Here is a 20,196-nt window from a genome sequence, read left to right as displayed (position 1 = left end):
GGTGGCGTTTGATGGCACAGTGGCTGCATTTGATGGCACAGTGGCGGCAATTGATGGGCACAGTGGCTGCATTTGATGGAACAGTGGCGGCAATTGATGGGCACAGTGGCGGCGTTTGATGGCACAGTGGCAGCAATTGATGTACAAAAATGCTTTTATTAATTAGTATCTCTGACTTACCAAAGTCACTGGTGTTCCGTCCAAATCAGCAACCCGTCTGTGTTAACCGGAAGTGATGATTCGTTGTCGCCATCTTGTTAGACTCGCCCTCAGCAAGCAGACTTCGGTGGGTGTAAAAAGATATCCATTTGCCCACTTATAAGTGTAGCCTTACTGGGGATGAGAGTACCAAGATGGCGGTGATGGATCGTCACTTACGTGTGGTCTCTCCTCTCCCGGAAGTGACATCTCGCTGACAGAGATGGACAGATACAGTTACTTCGGGTCCGTCTCGGCCAGCATTCGTGACCCCCTGGCAAATCGGCAATCGACCCCCAGGTTGAAAACCGCTGCTTTAGATACTATAAGTGTTATAAGATTTTTTTTTTTTTTTTTTTTTTTGGTAAATAGGCCCTTCATGTCTGACCAGAAGAACCTTTGATTGGAAAGGCAGGAAGGAGGAGGATAGGTGAATCCTTGGTTGGTTGCATATTGGGATTATCACATGATTCCTCTGTTTGCTAGATTGTGAGCAGAGACAGGCTCAAGAGTCATGCCTGCACCAGAGGTAGAAAGCAGAGATCCAAGTGCAGGCTTTTGGAGCAGTATTATTTCTATGATTGACATTGGCTCCACTATTTAATTCAGTAAAGTTATGCCCGAAGATGGGCTTTAATTAGCCCATCTGGTACAGACGTCAGCAGTGAGTGTGTGCTTGTGCAAATGCTGTGAGATGCACACACAGTCCAAAGCAGAGACCTGCAGCAGTTGTATGTGGAGAACCACAAACTAGCACATGCTCACTGTATTTTTTAGATATTACTATTGTTGAAGCAGATCATGAAGTTAGTACAGTAAAACATAACCCCCAATCTTATTACTGTGCATTTGCAGATTTTTTTTAACGTTTAAAACTAGATTTTAATCTTATTGCGGTCGTATTACACGCATTTGTCCCATTTAATGATTTTCCCTCAGATTCAGATGACCATTTTCTCAGAAAGGCATCCTGCCCAACAAGGACAGCAATAAACCACAGAGAGATTCTTTGATGACTTTGATTTAAATTGTATTATACCCTTTTTTTTCTTCCTCTGCAGCATCCCTGTAAATATCTTTTGCCATGCTGTTGACAAGGTATACTTTAGTAATTTATCTCAAGAAAAGGCAAGCTGGATTCTACAGTCTTTGAAATCATGTGGTGCTAACTTCAGCCTGGGGCAAGCAGTAAGTGTTTAATGCCTGACTTTATTTTTCTTAAAAATAAATTTGTCCCCCAGTAGTATTAAAACATAAAAAGCAGCCAATGGTACAATACTCAGCTTCACTACAGAGCTATCCCCTGCAATACTTCGATTTCACCAGAAGATGTCTTCAGTCTTCTGAGTTAAAAGACACGCAGTGTATTTTGTGAATGCAGAGTGTCATGGGCTCACCCCATCACCATGTCACTCTGTATTCAACACATATTCTTTCAGAGAATGGCTCTGACATCAGGGCCGCTCTCTGCAGCTCCAAGGACTGCTCACAGGGGGAGAAGAAGAGGGCCAAGTGCATTACTTGACAGGCCAGAAGACATTGGAAAAAGGTAAGTATCATAAAACAAAAACATGACATACAAAATGAAGGGGGGGGGGTGGCAACTTGTGGGGGAAGCACTAAGCTTAGAATTGGGCTTTAAATGTACCCATAAATATTAGATGCCTGCTATTTTCCCTCTTCTAGAATGTAGATATGCTCTTTTTGGAAAAAAAAACAAAGTTACACAAATCCATAAATTAATCTCTGTCATTTTTATTAGCCCGGGATGGAGATTTTTGTGAGGCTGTTTACTATTTAACCCTAAATAGTGTAGAAAGCAATATAGTGATATGAGCCATGCATGCAGATCTGTACACACATGTGTAGGTTAAGTAGAAATTTACCTAACCAAATTTGTTGCTCCTGAACTCTCTTGTATGGCCCAAAGCTTAATCAAAATCATACGGTCTCTGGTCCCCAGAACATTGTGGGCAATTTACATCATTAAAGACTGCCAGAAGTTTACTATGATCAAACACACCCCAGTTAATATGATACATCTTTGATTGGGATGATTTCCCTATATATGACTGCCCTCTTTTGTACTGTACAGCACATGTGATGTGCAGTAAGAGACCATCAGCAACATTCATTCAGTGTTTTTACTTCTCTCTAAAAGTTAAATGGTTGCTAAATTACTGCATATAGATATTATTTGCATCCTCTTACTCTTAGCATCAAATGAACCCCAAATCTTCATCTGTATACTTATCACAATCCTTTTTTTTTTGTAGCAGCTGAACAGCCTGCTCTCCTTTATTACCAATGTCACATCGGAAACTCTGGCCATGCTGACTCTTCAAGATCTGGTCAATCTGTCACCATCCTTTTTGGCTTATACAAGTGGGAGCGCCCTGAAGGATAATCTTCAAAACTTGTCTTCCATCACTAACTGGAGTGTCACGCAGGCTTCTCTTATTGTATCAAACATGGTTCAGAGTAATTTCCAGGTAACGTTTACTGATATGCAATAAGAGCAGAAAAACATGGAGAAGATTGTCTATGCCTGAGAAAAAAATAAATATTAAGTACATCTCTGAAATACATGAAATATATGAACATCTCTCTACAGTTTCTCCATAGATGAAGACGAAAGTAGCATATATTTTGTAGTCCATAAAAGGACCACAAGCATGGATTGAGTACAGTGAGTGAGTGTTGGCACCCTAGGATAGGAAGTGTGTTGCTGGTAGGCTCATCAGTTGAAAATAAAGGAAAAACACTTAAAAAAGGAAGACATAATAAAGCAACCACCACATCTAAGAACTGGTAAGCTGATTCCACCTACTGACCTTCACATCACTGCTTTGTCCTATAGCAGTGATGGTGAACCTTGGCACCCCAGATGTTTTCGAACTACATTTCCCATGATACTCTTGCACTCTGCAGTGTAGTTGAGCATCATGGGAAAGGTAGTTCCAAAACATCTGGGGTGCCAAGGTTCGCAATCACTGTCCTATAGTGTTGTGGAGGTTGGCTGGAAGAACCAGTGAAGCTCTGCATTGAAAACCGGAGGCCAATACTCCTGGGAGGCAGTAGGTTCCCACCCATGCATGGACTGAATTTTTGAAGAAGAACTGAATTCTAAAAGCTGTGCTCACAAAACAAGGCATAAGGCAAAGCACTTGTCACTGGTTTTGCCTGTGGTCTCCCTGCCCATTTCCACAGGACCCACTTACCATGCCTATTTTTCTGTGTGTAAAAATGAACTGCCCCTGGATGACTAGGTTACCCTCAGGTTATTTGTTAAGGCCAGATTTACATATGTGCGGCTGCGTTTTCGGGGTCCAGTGCATTTCTGTTCACCGGTTCAGTTGCAGTTCAGGCCCAAAATTTTGCCTGAATTCGCACCTGAACTGGACATAAAAACGCACAGGATCATTTTGGAATTCACACCACGGCCTCCCTGGACATGTGTGAACCAGCTCCATTTAGAGTCGGTCACACTCACATGTCACGCGAATTGGATGTGGTGAAAAACACAACCTAGCCTAACTGGTGGAGGAATAATCAGTTAGCAAAAGCTGTAGGGAAGCCCAAATCCACATAAAGAATGAAGCAGAAGCATGGGGATCCCTGCACTGCAGCCCTTTCCAGCAAGGAGAACAGTGAGCAACACAGTAGTGACCTCACTGACTCCTCCAAATCCCCTGAGATTAGCAGTCAGATGTTGCAGTGCCTTAGATCTCACATTGCAGATATACAGCTATGAAGCTGTTCGCACAATCATATCCTGTACCAGGAAATGCATTACTATTGTATGAGGAATTGAAGTATAACTAAAGGCAGAACTTTAGCTTTAGATTGAGTTGGAGAAGAATTAGAACATCTGACATTACTGTCTGTGTCCCCATTATCAAGATTCACCCTCTCTGTTTGTCCTGATGACCATTATCAGCAAAAGTGTAAGAAAATCCCAAATTTTGAGGTCCCCAGAACAGAAATGGAGGAGAAATCTTCAACTGAGGACACTAGATCTGGTAATTACCAAAGATTTCCCAAACTTTGGAGGGACTCTTGTTCTGGCTTTGAGGCAGGAAGTGATAGGAAACCTTTCCCAAGAGGTACAGATGGAAAAAAAAAACTGGCAAGCGTTATAACCCTCCCTTACTTTATCCAAAATTGTAAAAAAAAGTTTGCCTCAAACTCTACTTTAAAGGCAATAGCTAGCATTTCCCCGGTGTTGCTTATGCACAAATAATACTTACAAATGTTTCCTATAACAGAGAAACTTTTAACTTTTTGTGTTCAGGGACACTTTACACAATCTCAAGGCTAACATGTTACATGTTTGTTATTTCTATAGATTAATGCTGACACGCTGAAGGAATTAGGTCAACTGGTTATTGGCGTCCAGTCTGCAGAAATAACCAATTTGTCAGCAAATGAAATTCTGACGCTGGCCAAAAATACCAACTTTACCAGTTTTATAGCACAAGCTCCACTAGCGTTAAAGCAGCAATTTGTTCAGGAGGTAAGTGACCCCTTGGTATTGCCAGAAAATACTATGACATCTGTTCGGCTTCTTATAACCCAAGGCATACTTAGCATATGTCATATTTGGGCTGATATTTTTTAACAACCCCCATACATCAAAATTATTTACAATAGTAATAATTAAAATAAATGTGATACTTGCTGGGGAAGGGAGCAGAAATGACTGGCATTAGATGGACAGCAGCAGCTCTAAATGTGGCTGCAGAGAGTGAACCTAGCACATCAATTCATCTGAAATGCAGGTGTTCAAACATGCTATTACTTGCATAGTTCCCAAATTGGCAAAATATAGGTTGCCCCTTCAATACTTGGAGGAGTGTCCACTAAAATGTATGGCTTGTAGTATCCTGGGCTCTCCATACAGCAATTCCTGCTCTTCGTTCTATCCTCCTTTCCTGTTTTCTCTTCTTTCCTCTTCTGTTTGGCGGATGGGTTTTACCGCCCACCGGCCAATCAAGCTGCTTTTGTTCCAATGGAAGTGTTCAGTTTTGTCAACACATTTCCTCCAACCTCTTGTTCTGTCAATCAAGGCCCAAAGGAAGAGACACAAGCTGTAGCATGTTCATAAGGATGATTACATATGTCCAAGCTACCTGGCTTAAATGGGCTGCTTGCCAGGGCCACATGGATTTCAAAGAACACTCCCTATACAACAGATATTCAGTTTTGTCCTGTGACTTTTTCTTAGGTCATTCAGACTAGTCGCAACCTCAGTAAGAGCATCTTTGAGACTGTGCCAGCTGCACTGGCCGGTGAGATCCCATCATATTACTTGCTGACTTCCAACCTCAATGTCAGTACAATAAATCAGATGCAATGGACCTCAAGCCAGGTATAAACAATTTCTAAGAGCTTTACAAGTTTATGTTAGCTGAAAGGTGGATCTCTGTTCTCATGTCTTGTGTTTGTTATTCTCAGGCTCAAGTGTTCTTCTACACCATATTAACCAAAGTGAAAATCTTCACTGAGTAAGTAATCATGTGTTGTGTGGTAGCACTGCAGGCTTTATGTATCAATACTTGAGATGAGTGGAGTGATTTTGAAAAAAAGTCTTAATTTTTGCTCATTTAGCTTATGCTAAATTTACTTGAAAAAAAGAAAAAACATTTTTACAAGGTGTTACTGCTTTTGTTAAATTTGGTGTAGACTAATTTATTTCACCCAGTGCTTTTCTTGTTTTATCAATTTTTGTATACTTTTGTGTATTGTTGCTTTACACTTTACTTTACATGTTGTCCAAGAGGAAGCTCCTTCCTCTCTTCCCAATGTTTACTAACTACCTTTTGTTGTTGCAGTCATTGATCTATGCCAATTAGTAAGTGCATTGCTGAGGCAATTTAAATGTAATGGAGATGACTGGATGTTGCTCTTTTGGATTTAACGTGTCCTTGGTAGAGTCTTTTTCCTGGCCATGTACTTGTCCCCTTCTGTAAACCAACTGCATGATATCTTTACATTTACTTCTGTTTCACTTATTATTTTGGACTCTGCTTTGGATTTTCAGTTCTTATACAGATATATTACAATACACCTAAGTCGTGGAACAAAAATGATTAGGCATTTAAAGCCTTTAAATGAACATGAACTAACTTACAATAGAGAGGCACATACTGATAATTAACATCGACCAGTTTCCCTGTGGATTGATTCCATGGTGTGATTGCCTTGACCTATAAACTTCAAAACGATCTTCTTGTTACCATTTTGCCACCACCACTGTCCAGCAAACCAATGAGAGGTTATTATGTAGTGTTAATAGCACCTGAGGTAAATTAATTGTTTTATTGTCTTGAGAGGATGTCCAAGCATATTCATCCAGTTTGGGAAGTCAAGGAAACAGTTACAGCTGGTGGCAGGGCTTTCCAGGGACAGAAAGCGGTTTGAGATAGAGTGGTTATTAAGTGATCTGCTATCATGAATATCAGTAGGAGAATTGGGATTGTCAAGCACTGGACTCAAATTTTGGTGAAAGTTCCAACTAGACCAAATGATTTCTATAGTGTAGCAGCTCTATATTGCCCAGTGGACCCCCAATGGGGTTCCTGGTGAAAGAAAGAATAAGAACACCATCCAAAGAGTTTGGTACAGATACATATTTATTCATCATAATAAATGGGTCTATCCTGAGCTGTAGTTCGTGGGACTGGACTTCTCTAACAAGAACTGTCCACATTGTTTTCCAAGCTCTGAACAAGGGGGATTTGTATATGATCCCCAAAATGTGTTGGCATTCAACTCTTGATAGACCTTATTTTTTGTGACAAATAAAAGTTCATATCTGGACCAATCTCTGTGGCTTGGGGGCTCTCATCTTGTCTTTCCATATAGTTAGCAATATAAGTGGATATGAATCTATGCAGTGCTAAAACCTGTCCTAGCATTGCTGATTTCCAATAAGGAAACATCATTTTTTATTTAGCCCTCTCCTCGTTTGTCGATCTTTAGGAGTGTCTTATTTTATTAATCAAATAGCCTCCCTTCACTTTTTATATATAGAATGATTTTATAACTGTATAATTTGTTGTAGAGTAAAAAAAAAATCCTAAAATTTCTAAACAAGCAAAACATATAAAATGAACAAGCACTGGTTCTGCTTTTTGTCCTAGTTTATCTGTGAACATCCTTCAAGGATTTACTTGTGGAGCTGCAAATAACTTAACTGATGACCAATTTGTCAGTCTAATAAAGACTATGAATGAGAAAGCAGTGACAATAGAAAGCGGCCAAGTAAGTGCCTTAGTATGAGTAAATGTATAGTTTGTGATGTACATACAATGTAATTAGGTTTGAACTAACTTATTTTTTTGCTTTAGTTGAGCTGCATAGCCAGGAGACTTACAAATGGAGGAGCTCCAACAGACTTCAGCAGCATCCCCAGCAATGTTCTACTTTTCATGGGGTAATAACCTGCAATCAGTTATCACACAATTTTCTTCAGTCTATTTCCCTGTCTTTCTACCCTGACTATCAGAACACTTTACAGTGGTCCTGATTTTTTCTTGAGACAGTTATGCTTTTAAGATCCTGCAAAAGGTAAAGCCTTACACTTGGAGAAAGTAGGACAAGCGTCAGTTCACCCAAAAGAGATGTTTAGTTATAGATGGAGCTTGGTGGGCTGAGTCAGCCCCGGCTTCTTATAAGTGTTGGATTCTCCACCTCTAAGATTTCTTTACCCTAATTCCCTCTGACAAAGAGTTTATATTTCAATTTTGATGCAGGGTAATGACAGGTTCTGAAATCATACTCACATACAGGCTAAAGATTTAGATTTTAGGTTGAAATTCACTCTGGCATTGTCATCCTTTTCCTGCTCCTTCTACTCATGTATGCATATTTTACTCTGTGATGTGCAATAGACTAACATTATGTTTTGACAGTCAGGTAACAGCAGAAGTATACAAAGCAGAAACTCACTGAGGAAGTACAGAGAAAATAAAATGATATGTCTAGGGACAATGCCTACCGTTATTGGTCTTAGCGCCATCTTAGGGGGGTGTCACTGGAATGCATTGCAGAGATGGAAGATCCCCAGACCTTCCTGCATAATGTCACCATAGATATGACACCTCTGCCCCAGGCATGCAATAGAAACAAAGATAGACCCATTTGATCTGACACTTAAAACTAAATCCTAGGCCAGTGATGGTGAACCTTGGCACCCCAGATGTTTTGGAACTACATTTCCCACAATGCTCAACTACACTGCAGAGTGCATGAGCATCATGGGAAACGTAGTTCCAAAACATCTGGGGTGCCAAGGTTCACCATCACTACCCTAGGCAAATATCTAAAGACACAGATTAGAAAAAAAATATATGGGGTCTGTTTTGCCTTCCAAATCAGGTGTTTTCTGTACATGCAATGCAGAGATTCAAACAGTTTTGCCACATAGCACAACCCTTTCTGGCAAGGTAGAAGACCCAATTTTTCTCTGCTGCAATAAACTAACACTTACAAGTCTTTTCCCATCCCTACCCTGTGACTGGACAGGGATTGCAAGATGCTGATACCATAGTTGCATGAATACTGTATGTGTCTTTTATATCTTTCTGGAGTTCAGCTTTACAGTACAAAGTATATAATATGTTCATTATGTTGTCATTATACAGAATCAACTGCTCACATTATTTTATTCTACCCTCAGCCCGTACACCAGCCAAACTCAGTGTACAAATTATACTACACGTGTTGGACAGGCTAACATTGACCTCCTGCCTCAAGGATCTACAAAGAGGACCTCTCTACTCAGCAGTGCAATAAGCTGTCTGGTAAGGACAAGGACTAAGTCATATGATAGTTGTATGTTTTCCCATAACATATTAGATTGCAACTTACATCCGAACAAAAGTCAAATCCTTTAAGTTTCTCTGTTACTAATGCAGGGAGCACATGTCCATATGGATATTATGATTTTTGTTGTGCTTTCATTTGTTGATTTGCTGTATTTTATTTACCTAACATACTCTACGGTATGTGGCCAAAAATATATGAATACTTTTTTTTTCCAGGGGTACTAGCAATATTGCAGCATACAAAGACATTTTAGACAATTGTGACCTTTTGACCTTTTTTTCTGACCAGTTTGGGGAAAACACTTTTTTGTTCCAAAATGACCATGCCTCTGTGCATAAAGCCAAATCCATAAAGGTATGGTTGGATGAGTCTGGTGTAGAGGAACTCACAAACAGTCTTTTTGGCAGAACGCACACACACCCCCACATACTTACTCCAAAATCTTTTGAAAAGTCTTCCTAGAAGAGTGGAGATTGTTATAGTCACAATGTGCGTGTACAATAAACGGGGGGCGGGGGCATTACTTACTACTGTCAATCACTTTCAAATGGGATGTCCACCAACCTCCTGTAGGTCTGATGGTAAGGTGTCCATAGCTTTTTGATCCTTTAGTTTATGTGGCCCCTTATTAGTTGTGTGTCAAACTTTTTTTATATATATTTTTTAGAAAAAAAAATGTTTTCTTTTACAGACTTTCACTATCCAGTCCATCGTATAGCTAGTAGCAGTTTGTCACATTCATCTGGACTTGTTCTGTAATACTGAAAATGTTCCCAGTGAATAAACTTTGAAATATTCTCAGCTTTACAGAACAAGTCCAGTTGAAATTGACTAAAGCAGGACATACGTGAGTCTGTTTTTTTTTTTTCCATTCAACCAATGTCTGGAATATAAAAAAAGGACCCAATTCCCCCATCCATACATTCAAAGGTGGATGAGGGAATCCTCCCCACTGCGACATTGTATTCTGACAGCGGGGAGGCTGATCGAGGGGGAAAATTTTGACAGAACAGTTCTACAAAGGTTGACTGGTAGATTAACTTCTGCACAACCATAGTACCCATACATGGATCACAATTCATCCCCACTGAACTTAACTTCTACTAGGTATCATGGGCGTCTGCAGAACTTTTTTTCAGGGAGGGGGCATCATTTTAAGCCATTTACCCATTCCCCGCTCCTTTTTGACAATGTCATGAAGGGGAGGGGCATAGTCATTATCACATAAAGCGCAGGCATGTGCCCATCACATGTGGCCTGTACAGTACGGAGGGTGTACAGTATGTGTATATAGATGAGGGGGACGGTATTAGCATATACAGGAAGGGAGGTGGGTGTATATAGCTGTATACAGGACAGATGATGTATATCTGCAGTCAGTGATGATGGAGGAAGGTCTCTATATACAGGAAGGAAGGTGGGTGTATACAGCTACCTGTATATAGAGACCTTCCCCCATCATCACTGACTGCAGATATACATCATCTGTCCTGTATACAGCTATATATACAGGACAGATGATGTACTGTATATCTGCAGTGAGTGATGAGGGAGGAATACGGGAAGGAAGATGGGTGTATATAGCTGTATACAGGACAGGACAGATGATATGATCTTTCCTATATCTGGCACCCCCCTTCACTGATCATACCTGTATGCATTCAGCTGCCCCCCTCATCTGTATATATATGTCATGCCCCTCACACACATCTGTAAGCGCACACAGCTCTGCCCCCCTCCCCGTACACAAACAGCCAACTCCCTTCACTTATACTCACAGCCCCCACTTGTAAGGTGGTCTTCCTTCTCCCAGGTCCTTTCTCCACATGTCCCTGTAAAAATACATTACAGGAGCAAACATGAGGGGCGCACAATCAGGAAGCAGCCAGAGGTGGCAGTAAAGAGCTCTGTAAGCTCAATGACACAGATATGAGGCAGCTGTGGAGCTGACTCGCACAAACACAGAGAGCCAGCACAGCTACAGATGCCACGGCAGACCCTACCCGTGGATAGACATGTGCAATTTGTTTAGTTCCAAATACATTTTTTAACAAATTTAGACAAATTAGAATTTCGGAAATTCGAAAATTCCAAATTTCGGAAATTCGAAAATTCCAAATTTCGGAAATTCGAAAATTCAGAAATTCAAAAAATTTGTAAAGTCGAAATTCAAAAATCTGATGATTTGAAAATACGGAAATTCAAAAATAAGAATGAAAATCCAAAAATAAGAATGAAAATCCAAAAATAAGAACAAAAATCCATGCATTGTATGCATTCAGCTAAAAAAACCTTCTGTGTGTAACAGCCCCCCTCAGCCTCCCCAATACTTAACTGACCCCTATCTTGATCCAGCGATGTTGCATGAGAGACTCGGATGTCCAGGACTCTCCCTCCTGATTGGCTGAGACACAGCAGAAGGCGCCATTGGCTCCTGCTGCTGTCAATCAAAGTCAGTGAGCCAATGAGGAAAGAGAAGGGGTGGGGGCCAAGCTGTGGCTCCGTGTTTAAATGGACACACATAGCAATGGGTTGGCTCGGGGGCCTCCATAGCAAGCTGCTTGCTATGGGGCGGCACTCAGCAGGAGGGAGGGGCCAGGAGCACTGGCAAGGGACCCGAGAAGAGGAGAATCTGGGCTGCTCTGTGCAAATCCACTGGGCAGGTAAGTATAACATGTTTATTTAAAAAACAAAACAAAAAAAAAAACAGACTTGAGTATGTTTTTAGCTTTGAACATCACCAGTAAAGAAAAATATATTAAATACTACTATTTTACTTTAAAAGTAAAAAGGCTTTCCATGGTTAATGGCATTTTTTGTTTTTTACTTTTAGAACATAAACACCAAAAATATCACTAAGGACAACCTGGTAACTTTGGGCAGTCTGGCTTGTGACCTGACAGGCCAAGAAATCACCAGTTCTGACTCTTATGTCTTAGAAGCACTCAAGACTTGTTCATCCTTTACTGCCAATCAGAGAGCAGCCATTTTGACCGTGCTGAAAGCACAATATGGGTATGTATGTCATCTGGATTTGGAGTACCCAGATGACTTTTACAGCAGTTTGCTATCTGTTTTCATTGACTTTTTCTTTCAAAATCTGCTGCAGTCTCTGCCTCTTTTCCTTTTTGTGCAGGTGAAAGTTAGAATTGCTTTCTTTTGGTTGTATTTCCCTTTTTAAAAATACATGTTGCCATTATCATCTTGAACAAAAGTCAAATCCTTTGAGTTTCTCTGTTACTAATGCAGGGAGCACATGACCATATGGATATCTTGAAGTTATTAGGATTTTTGTTGTGTTTTAATTTGTTGATTTGTTGTATTTTATTTACCTAGCATACTCTACAGTAGGTGGCCAAAAGTATATGAATACCTCTCCAAATTAGTGATTTTTTTTTTTTGAGGGATACTAGTAATATTACAGCATACAAAGACATTTTAGACAATTGTGACCTTCTGATCTTTTTTTTGACCAGTTTGGGGAAAACCCTTTTTTGTTCCAAAATGACCATGCCCCTGTGCATAAAGCCAAATCCAGGAAGCAGCCAGAGGTGGCAGTAAAGAGCTCTGTAAGCTCAATGACACAGATATGAGGCAGCTGTGGAGCTGACTCGCACAAACACAGAGAGCCAGCACAGCTACAGATGCCACTTGCTGGTTCCATGTTGCTATTCTCATTTTTTTGTTAAAGGAGAACTTCAGTACATTTCTTGTTAGTAAGGACAGTGGGTGGCAGGTGTGCAGTGTTAAAACAGAACTTCAAGTTAAAAGAAGTAAAAGAAAATAATCCAGCAAAAATAAAAATAAATAAAAATGCAGATTTGCAGCAACACTTAATTATAATCTGAAGTTGCCCCCCTCCCCCACAGTAATTCCTTTCCACCACTAGATGCCCTCAGTCTTCTGGGGTGAAAAATGGTCAGTATTACACAAAGGTCCAACGAGCACCAAACTGTACATCACATACCTTTATTGGTCTAAAATTCTCCTTTAAGGGACACTGAAGTCATGAAATTTTCCAGTCACCTTTAGATATATCTCATATTACCTCTTCTTAAAGGGGTAGTAAAGTAATTTTTTTTTTACTTTGACCTACAGGTAAGCCTGAAAAAAATCTGCGGGTTTACTACCGCTTTAAAGCGGAGTCCAGCCTGCACAAGAAATAAAATAAAGGTCAGCAGCTACCAAATACTGTAGCTGCTAACTTTTAATATAAGGACACTTACCTGTCCAGGTTCTCGCAATGTCGGCACTCCAAGGTTTCCTACTGCGCATTCGTGAGTTGCGCTGCACTTGCTGGGTGGACCTGTTGTCTTCTGGGACACACACAGGTCCCAGAAGGCAGTGTTGGGTTACAGGAGGACCAAAATCACTTGGGGAAATTATGTACCTCGCCGCGGCAAGGTACATAGGAAGTGAAGAAGAATAGCAATGGAAAAGAAAGTAAAACACAGAAGAAAAAAAAATGTAGCCAATACACTTTTAAGATGTATGGATTGACTAGATGGCGCAAAGTATTATTAAAACACTTACCTCTTGTTGTGTTTCCAGTTATATTTACTGGAGCCCACCTTTAAAAAGCAATCTGTGGGATACAGATTACAAATGCAGAGTTCATTTCCATTCAAACTTTAATATTATCCAGAAAATAACATTTCCTACGATTCATTTCTCCAGGGATCCTTCTACTTGGACTTTGCAAACCATGAATCATATAGGAAAACTTTCCAGCGCTCTGGATAGTGAAACCTTAATGCTAATCAGAAAGGTAATTTACGCCTTAAAATACCACATCATGTTTATTTCTCGTTTTACATTTCAGTATAACTTATGCTGTTATTAATATGCAGGATGTAAAGATAAAGTTCTTCCCAGGACTATTGAGTTCCCTGAAAGTTCAGCACAAGACGACATTTACTTTTGTCATCGGTCAACTTAGAGCCTCAGCTAAGCTTGCCAGTCGTTATGATCGTGAGTTCTAGATCTAGATTTCAATGTATAATTTCATAAATCTGCTAGCCTCTGCAGCCTCTGCTGCTTGATATTTCAAGGCTGAACCTGTGCAAAGAAAGTATTTCCAATAATATCAGAACTGAGGAAGCTGTTTGGACAAACAGAGAAACATATTTAATGGACATATTTAGCACACTATTCCACCAAGAGGCAGGGTTGTTGACACAAGGCAAGTTGAGTCCATGAATTTACTCTAGTGGCGCCAAATTCTAACCTTACCATTTGTGTAGCTGAGCAAATTGAGATTCATCAGACCATGCCACAATTTTTAGTTTTCTACTGTCTAATTTTGGTGAGCTTGTGCCCAGTGTTCACAATGTAGCCGTGAGCTAACACAAACACACTAACACACATCACCTTGCATGTTAACATGCATTGCACTAAGGTGGCCTGTTCATTTTAAATGGGCTGCCAGCAGACCCTAGTGTGGGAAAAACTGCACTGGACAATTTTTTGGGAACAAAGCGCATGGGACGTTGTAGTGCAGGTGTGTTATCTTGGGTGCCATTCAAAATAAATGTACACTAAAGTTACCTCAACATAATCCTGGCCTAAGAGATATTAGAGTTTTTATGTACAAATATGGCAGCCTATGTGTTGTGTAATTAGTGTGTCTTTTTACAGCTATGAAATGTGACGAGGAGATCACTACAAATCTGACAAACAGCCAAATGGACTTTATTGCAGCCTCTTACTCAGCTGCACAGCTACAAGTTTGTATCAAAGATAAAACTTTAATGGATAACTTGAGTGTCCTCGGAGGCTTGGCGTTCGATGATGGGCAGCTGCAAGTGCTCAAAAACCAACTGAATACGGTAAGATTGGGCAAGTTTGAAGTACAACTGCACTTTCTGTACATTTAATGAATAGGCGCTTGTCCTGTCATGTTTTAAGTATTTATGTATGTATGTATTTATTTAGCAAGAAGCAAGTTACAGCAACATTAAATTGACCCCCCAAGTAGGGTGCCCACATGTCCCGGTTTGCCCCGGGATTATCCCGTAATTTATATCTCTGTCCCCAGTCCCGGGCACCTTCATTCCGGGACAATAAAGTGTCCCGGAATGAAATTGACAATCTCCTCCTCCTCCGCACTAGTGCTGCTGGGAGTCACTGCTGGTTCTTTTACCTCTGCAATTGGCTCCAGTGACTGGCTTGCAGCTTGTGTGGGGTGTTTCTGTTCCCACACACTGCGATTACATTGTGTACTGCACGGCTTCTCTCCCTTCCTCCCCCCTCCTGCCCACCTCACACTAACACATGGACTAAAGTCCCCTCCCCCTTTTCCTCTGCTCGGATGTCACAGACAGGAGAAGGAGTGGGAGGAGAATGGACACAACAGGACAGGATGTGCTGATCTGAGGTTTGTACAGAATAATAATGCTTGGCACTTGCAGGAGAAGAAGACACAGATGTCAAAATGCAAGTTGTCAAAATATAATACTTGCAGCGATTTTGGGGGATAAGAGCATGCTGTATGTGCTAGGAGGCACTTTAGCAGAGGAGAGAAATTGTGCTGGGGGGGGGCAGGTTTTTTATTCAACCCCCCTTCCTGCACAATTTCTCTCCCCTCCCAAAGTGTGCCCTCCTAGCACATACAGCATGCTCTTATACCCCCAAATCACTGCAAGTATTCTTCTTTCACAACTTGCCCCCTTCCCCATCTTCAAAGACAAACTGGCTGCTATCACGGGATAATTGTACTGGTATCCTTGGAACTTTGACAGACTATCAGGAGGTGCACTCCTCTCTCCACTTACTACCCCCGCCATACACTCCGCACTCCTCCACTGTACATGTTACCCCCCTGCCATACACTCCTCTCCTGTTCATATTACCCCCCTGCCATACACTCCGCACTCCTCCCCTGTACATATTACCCCCCTGCCATACACTCCTCTCCTGTACATATTACCTCCCGCACTCCTCTCTTGTACATATAACCCCCCGCCATACACTCCGCACTCCTCTCCTGTACATATTACCCCCGCCATACATTCTGCACTCCTTTCGTGTACATACTACTCACCACCATACACTCCGCATTCCCTATTTATTAAACGTCAATTTGACCCACTTTTTTTTTTAAGGTAATTAATCGAAACAATAATCGGCCAACTAATCGATTATGAAAATAACTGTTAGTTGCAGCCCTAAACAACACCCCCTTTAAGCCAATATTTAGTGCAATTTAAGACATGTCCACTGTTCACCACGACACGCTTTGCGTGCCATATTGTTGTTGTTCTTAATGCCTAGGGCCCGCTTTTGATCGTGCACACAGGTCTGCTGATTTCATATGCCCCTGCCCCAGAAATTGGCAAAAAAATATGTAAAAAATCATCTTTTTTTTGGGGGGGGGGGGGGAGTGGGGGTGTCCCTGAATGGCAGTTTGGAAACGTGGTCACCCTACCCCCCACATCTTTAAAAAAAATGTCCTACCAGCAGTTCACTGCAATAGAAGACGCTGATCACTTGCCTTTCTCCTGAACGGAAAATTAAACCTTTGCTGTTTATGATCTCCAGGCACTACTACCACTAGACACTTATGGATGTGACCCCTGCTGGGTACTGTGATTCCTTACAGTAGTGGCATAGCTGCCAGTAGTAAAAAAAAAAACTACAAGGCACCACTTGACAGAGAGGTATAGATGCATCAGGGCTACTTTAAAGCCTAATAAAAAACAAAAAAACTCTTCTGCACCCAGATGTGGTGGATATACAGAAAGTGTTATTATAGTTTCTAAAGATAACCTCAAATTGGCTTAGGTATTTCACAAATCACCAGGTGCTCTCTAGGCCTTGCAGCCCTCTTCAGACAGGGAAATCTAAAACACGGTATGTCAAAAGCAAGAAGGAGCACCAGCCTAGCGCATGATTAGTTTTATTACAATAAATGAATTAGGGTGGGGCGCCCTATGTGCTTTTTGTTATTTACCACTTTAAAGTGGTTGTAAACCCTTAAGGCTTACCTGTAGGTCCAAGAAATATCTCCTAAACCTATACGGTATAGGAGATATTTACAAAAAGACAGGCACTGCTGTCTACGACGCATGCGCCGCAGACAGCGGCGCGCAGGCGTACTGGGCAGGCCGCAGATCGCGTCGATATGCCGCGAGTGTCGGTTCCCATGCGCATGCGCGGGAGTGACGTCATCGCTGCTCCGGCGAATCACAACGCCTGAGCAGCGAGACCCGGAAGTCACTCCGGGATACATGGCAGCGACAGACATGAAGACGGAGAACCGTTTCGGGGGCTTCGTTCTCAGGTAAGTTATTCATAATGAGATAGTATGCTATGCATACTAGCTCATTATGCCTTTGCCTTGCAGGTTGCTTTTTTTTATATTTTTTTCCAGATGGGTTTACAACCACTTTAAAGCCCATCTCCAGCTTGTAAGTGGCCTTTTTGATTCAGACTAGAGATACAGTAAGCTTTAATTGATCCTTTAATTCCTCAGTAGGTAAAAATCTAGAAATAAAGCATGTTTTATTTTGATGTTATTTTCCAGATCTTCCCTACTGGTGTACCAGAACCGTATCTCATACAGCTAGGAAATATAGCAACAATGTACAGTGAGACGGAAATGCGCCTCTGGAATATTACATCTGTGGATACTTTAGCGACATTGATCCAAAGTGCATCCTGGAATTCTAGTGACTCCAGGGTAAGTCTCTGTCTCTTAGCTGTGCCTACTGAGGGTTGTGGCATCCCTGATCATACCATTGTACAATTTGAAAATGCATGCCAAGCAAATAACAATAAACTATGTGTTTATCAATACATACATTTTTTTTTTTTGAATACATGCGGTGTAATGACCTGCTTGGGTTGCTTAAGGCTGGGTTCACACTGTTGTGAGTTGGGTGCGGACTTATTTGCATACAATTCGCATGTCAAGAGATTGTGACCAGCTATCTATGGAGCCGGTTCACACATCTCCTGGGTGAATAGCTCTGGAGTCCTGTGGGTCTTCTGGTCCATTTCAGGTCCAAATTCAGCAAATAATTTGGACCGAAAAAGAAAAACAGGGACATACCGGACCCCTGTGGTGAGCCGATCCGTACTGCAGTGTGAACCCAGCCTTAATCAGTTACCCCTTCCCAGTATATATGTACCTGTACTTCACTCCCGTCACTCCACTAAGTGCCCGGAACCAAAGGAAATACCAATACTTGTATGTGATTTATTTAATGTGACAGTACTGGACCAATCAACACTGTTGCTTAGGGAGTCCAAAAGGGAGGGGTTTCAAATATATCCACAATTAAATATTTGTATCTTAACCTCTTCATAACTAGGGTCAAAACAAACCTTAGCAAGCAAACCCAATTTTGTAACTTTGACATGTGTTAGTAAAACTGTACATATCATCCAAATCACTTAGTGTATCCAGGTGGATTATAACTCTTTTTTTTCAGGATAGGGCTTTTATTTGGTGGCTAATTTTATTGGATATCTCTTGAATTTTTTATTATGAAATTATGTTTACCCAAAACACACTGACCCTAACTCTGTCACTAACACACCAACTGACACACTGACACTAATGCCGCGTACACGTGACCGGACTTTCCAGCAGACTAGGTCCGACGGTCTTCCCGACGGACTTTCGGCGGAGTTCCAATGGACTTTCTGAATTAATGGACTTGCCCATACACAAATGGAGTAAGCCCGTTTGAAAGTCCGTTCGAAAGTCCGTTCATTTTGAATGTGATGATGTAAGACGGGACTAAAAAAGGAAGTTCAATAGCCAGTAGCCAATATCTTCCCCTGCGTTGTATTTGGTCCGCTGGACCAGCACGCAGACGAATGTTTTTCCCGATAGGAATTGAGTCCGTTGGACAGATTTGAAACATGTTCTATTTCTAGGTCCGTTGGATTTATTTAACAAAAAAGTATCGGATTAGCCCACACAAGATCGGATTGTCCGACTGACTGATTCCGTCGGACCTAGTCTGCAGGAAAGTCTGGTCGTGTGTGTATGCGGCATTACTGCCATTGACACTAACTGAAACAAACCCCCGGTTCACACTGCTGCGACTTGTCATGTTCAAAGTCATATGACAAATCGAGCCCCATTAACAGCACTGCAATCGTTCGAATTCATTCAACTCAAGTCACTCCGACTTAGCATAAAAGGTTCCTGCACTACTTTGGTGCAACTTCAGCATGACTTGCATTGACTTCTGCTAAAGAAGGCATATGCAAACAACGATGAAGTTGAATAGGGATGTCAAATTCAAAGTCGCATGACTTTGAAGCCGCGGCAGTGTGAACAAGGGCTAACACTAAAGGCCCGTACACACGATCAGACTTTTTGACAACAATCATGCAAATTAGCTGTTTTGGAGCAACATCCGACCATGTGTACGCTCCATTGGACAAACTTTTTCGGTTTTCATCTGATTTTTGTTGGCTGTGCGAACGGCCAAACTTTCTGGCAACAAAAGTCCGATGGAGCAAAGTCTGATCGTGTGTACAGAAAACCATAGGACTTTTGTACAAAGTACAAACACGCATGTTTAGAACCAATGCAAAAGATCAGACAACAATACAGAAGTTGACCAAAGGTGGCGGTAAAGAGCAGAAAAACCCCGTGATTTGGTGAAAGTTGGCTGAAAAAGTCCTGCTGTGTGTATGCAATACAAGTTCAGGCCCGACGCCCTTTGTACAAAAATCCAAGGGAAAGTTTGTACAAAGTCCTATTGTGTGTATGAGGCTTAACACTGACATACTGACACCAGCTCACTAAAGTAAACTAGATCAAACCCTGGCCTAATCTTTATTTTTTTAAGTCTTTTTTTTCTACAGACTTCTTCTCTAATCAATCACAGGCTATCACAGCAATCATGTGATTGAGAGCTGGTTCCCCTGGTTCCTGTTCATTAGCATAAGACTCAGAGCTGCCACCAGCAGGCTTGGTCTCAGTGTTTGGAGGATGCGATCAAAAGTACTTCCAACACAAGCGCAAGAATGCATACATGCAGTGTCCAACATCCTGAATACTGCATATATGTGTTACATGGTCGTAAAGCAGTTAAAAAGAGTTTGTTTATTCAAATTCATCTTAACCACTTCATCCCCGGAAGATTTGGCTACTGAATGACCAGGCCATTTTTGCAATTCGGCACTGCGTCACTTTAACTGACA

At 41.3% G+C, this 20,196-nt stretch overlaps 1 protein-coding gene across 1 annotated transcript in view; it reads left to right on the top strand.

The window, feature by feature from the left end:
- Window positions 1-20,196, top strand: part of LOC143925736 (uncharacterized) — an 84,948-nt gene that overhangs the window by 49,757 nt on the left and 14,995 nt on the right. The window contains exons 128-140 of the mRNA XM_077450188.1: window positions 1,260-1,386; window positions 2,475-2,690; window positions 4,547-4,714; window positions 5,426-5,569; window positions 5,656-5,705; window positions 7,344-7,464; window positions 7,551-7,636; window positions 8,882-9,005; window positions 11,864-12,045; window positions 13,708-13,798; window positions 13,881-14,001; window positions 14,668-14,858; window positions 17,555-17,710. Coding sequence (XP_077306314.1) covers window positions 1,260-1,386; window positions 2,475-2,690; window positions 4,547-4,714; window positions 5,426-5,569; window positions 5,656-5,705; window positions 7,344-7,464; window positions 7,551-7,636; window positions 8,882-9,005; window positions 11,864-12,045; window positions 13,708-13,798; window positions 13,881-14,001; window positions 14,668-14,858; window positions 17,555-17,710 — 1,777 coding nt within the window. The remainder of the gene's footprint in view (window positions 1-1,259; window positions 1,387-2,474; window positions 2,691-4,546; window positions 4,715-5,425; window positions 5,570-5,655; window positions 5,706-7,343; window positions 7,465-7,550; window positions 7,637-8,881; window positions 9,006-11,863; window positions 12,046-13,707; window positions 13,799-13,880; window positions 14,002-14,667; window positions 14,859-17,554; window positions 17,711-20,196) is intronic.

Source organism: Lithobates pipiens, unplaced genomic scaffold (assembly GCF_037356315.1).
Source record: "Lithobates pipiens isolate NorthernLeopardFrog02 unplaced genomic scaffold, aLitPip1_a1.2 Scaffold_22, whole genome shotgun sequence".
Taxonomy (NCBI): Eukaryota; Metazoa; Chordata; class Amphibia; order Anura; family Ranidae; genus Lithobates; species Lithobates pipiens.
The sequence above is the reverse complement of the archived record's forward strand: the minus strand, read 5'-3'. Positions and strand labels throughout refer to the sequence as shown.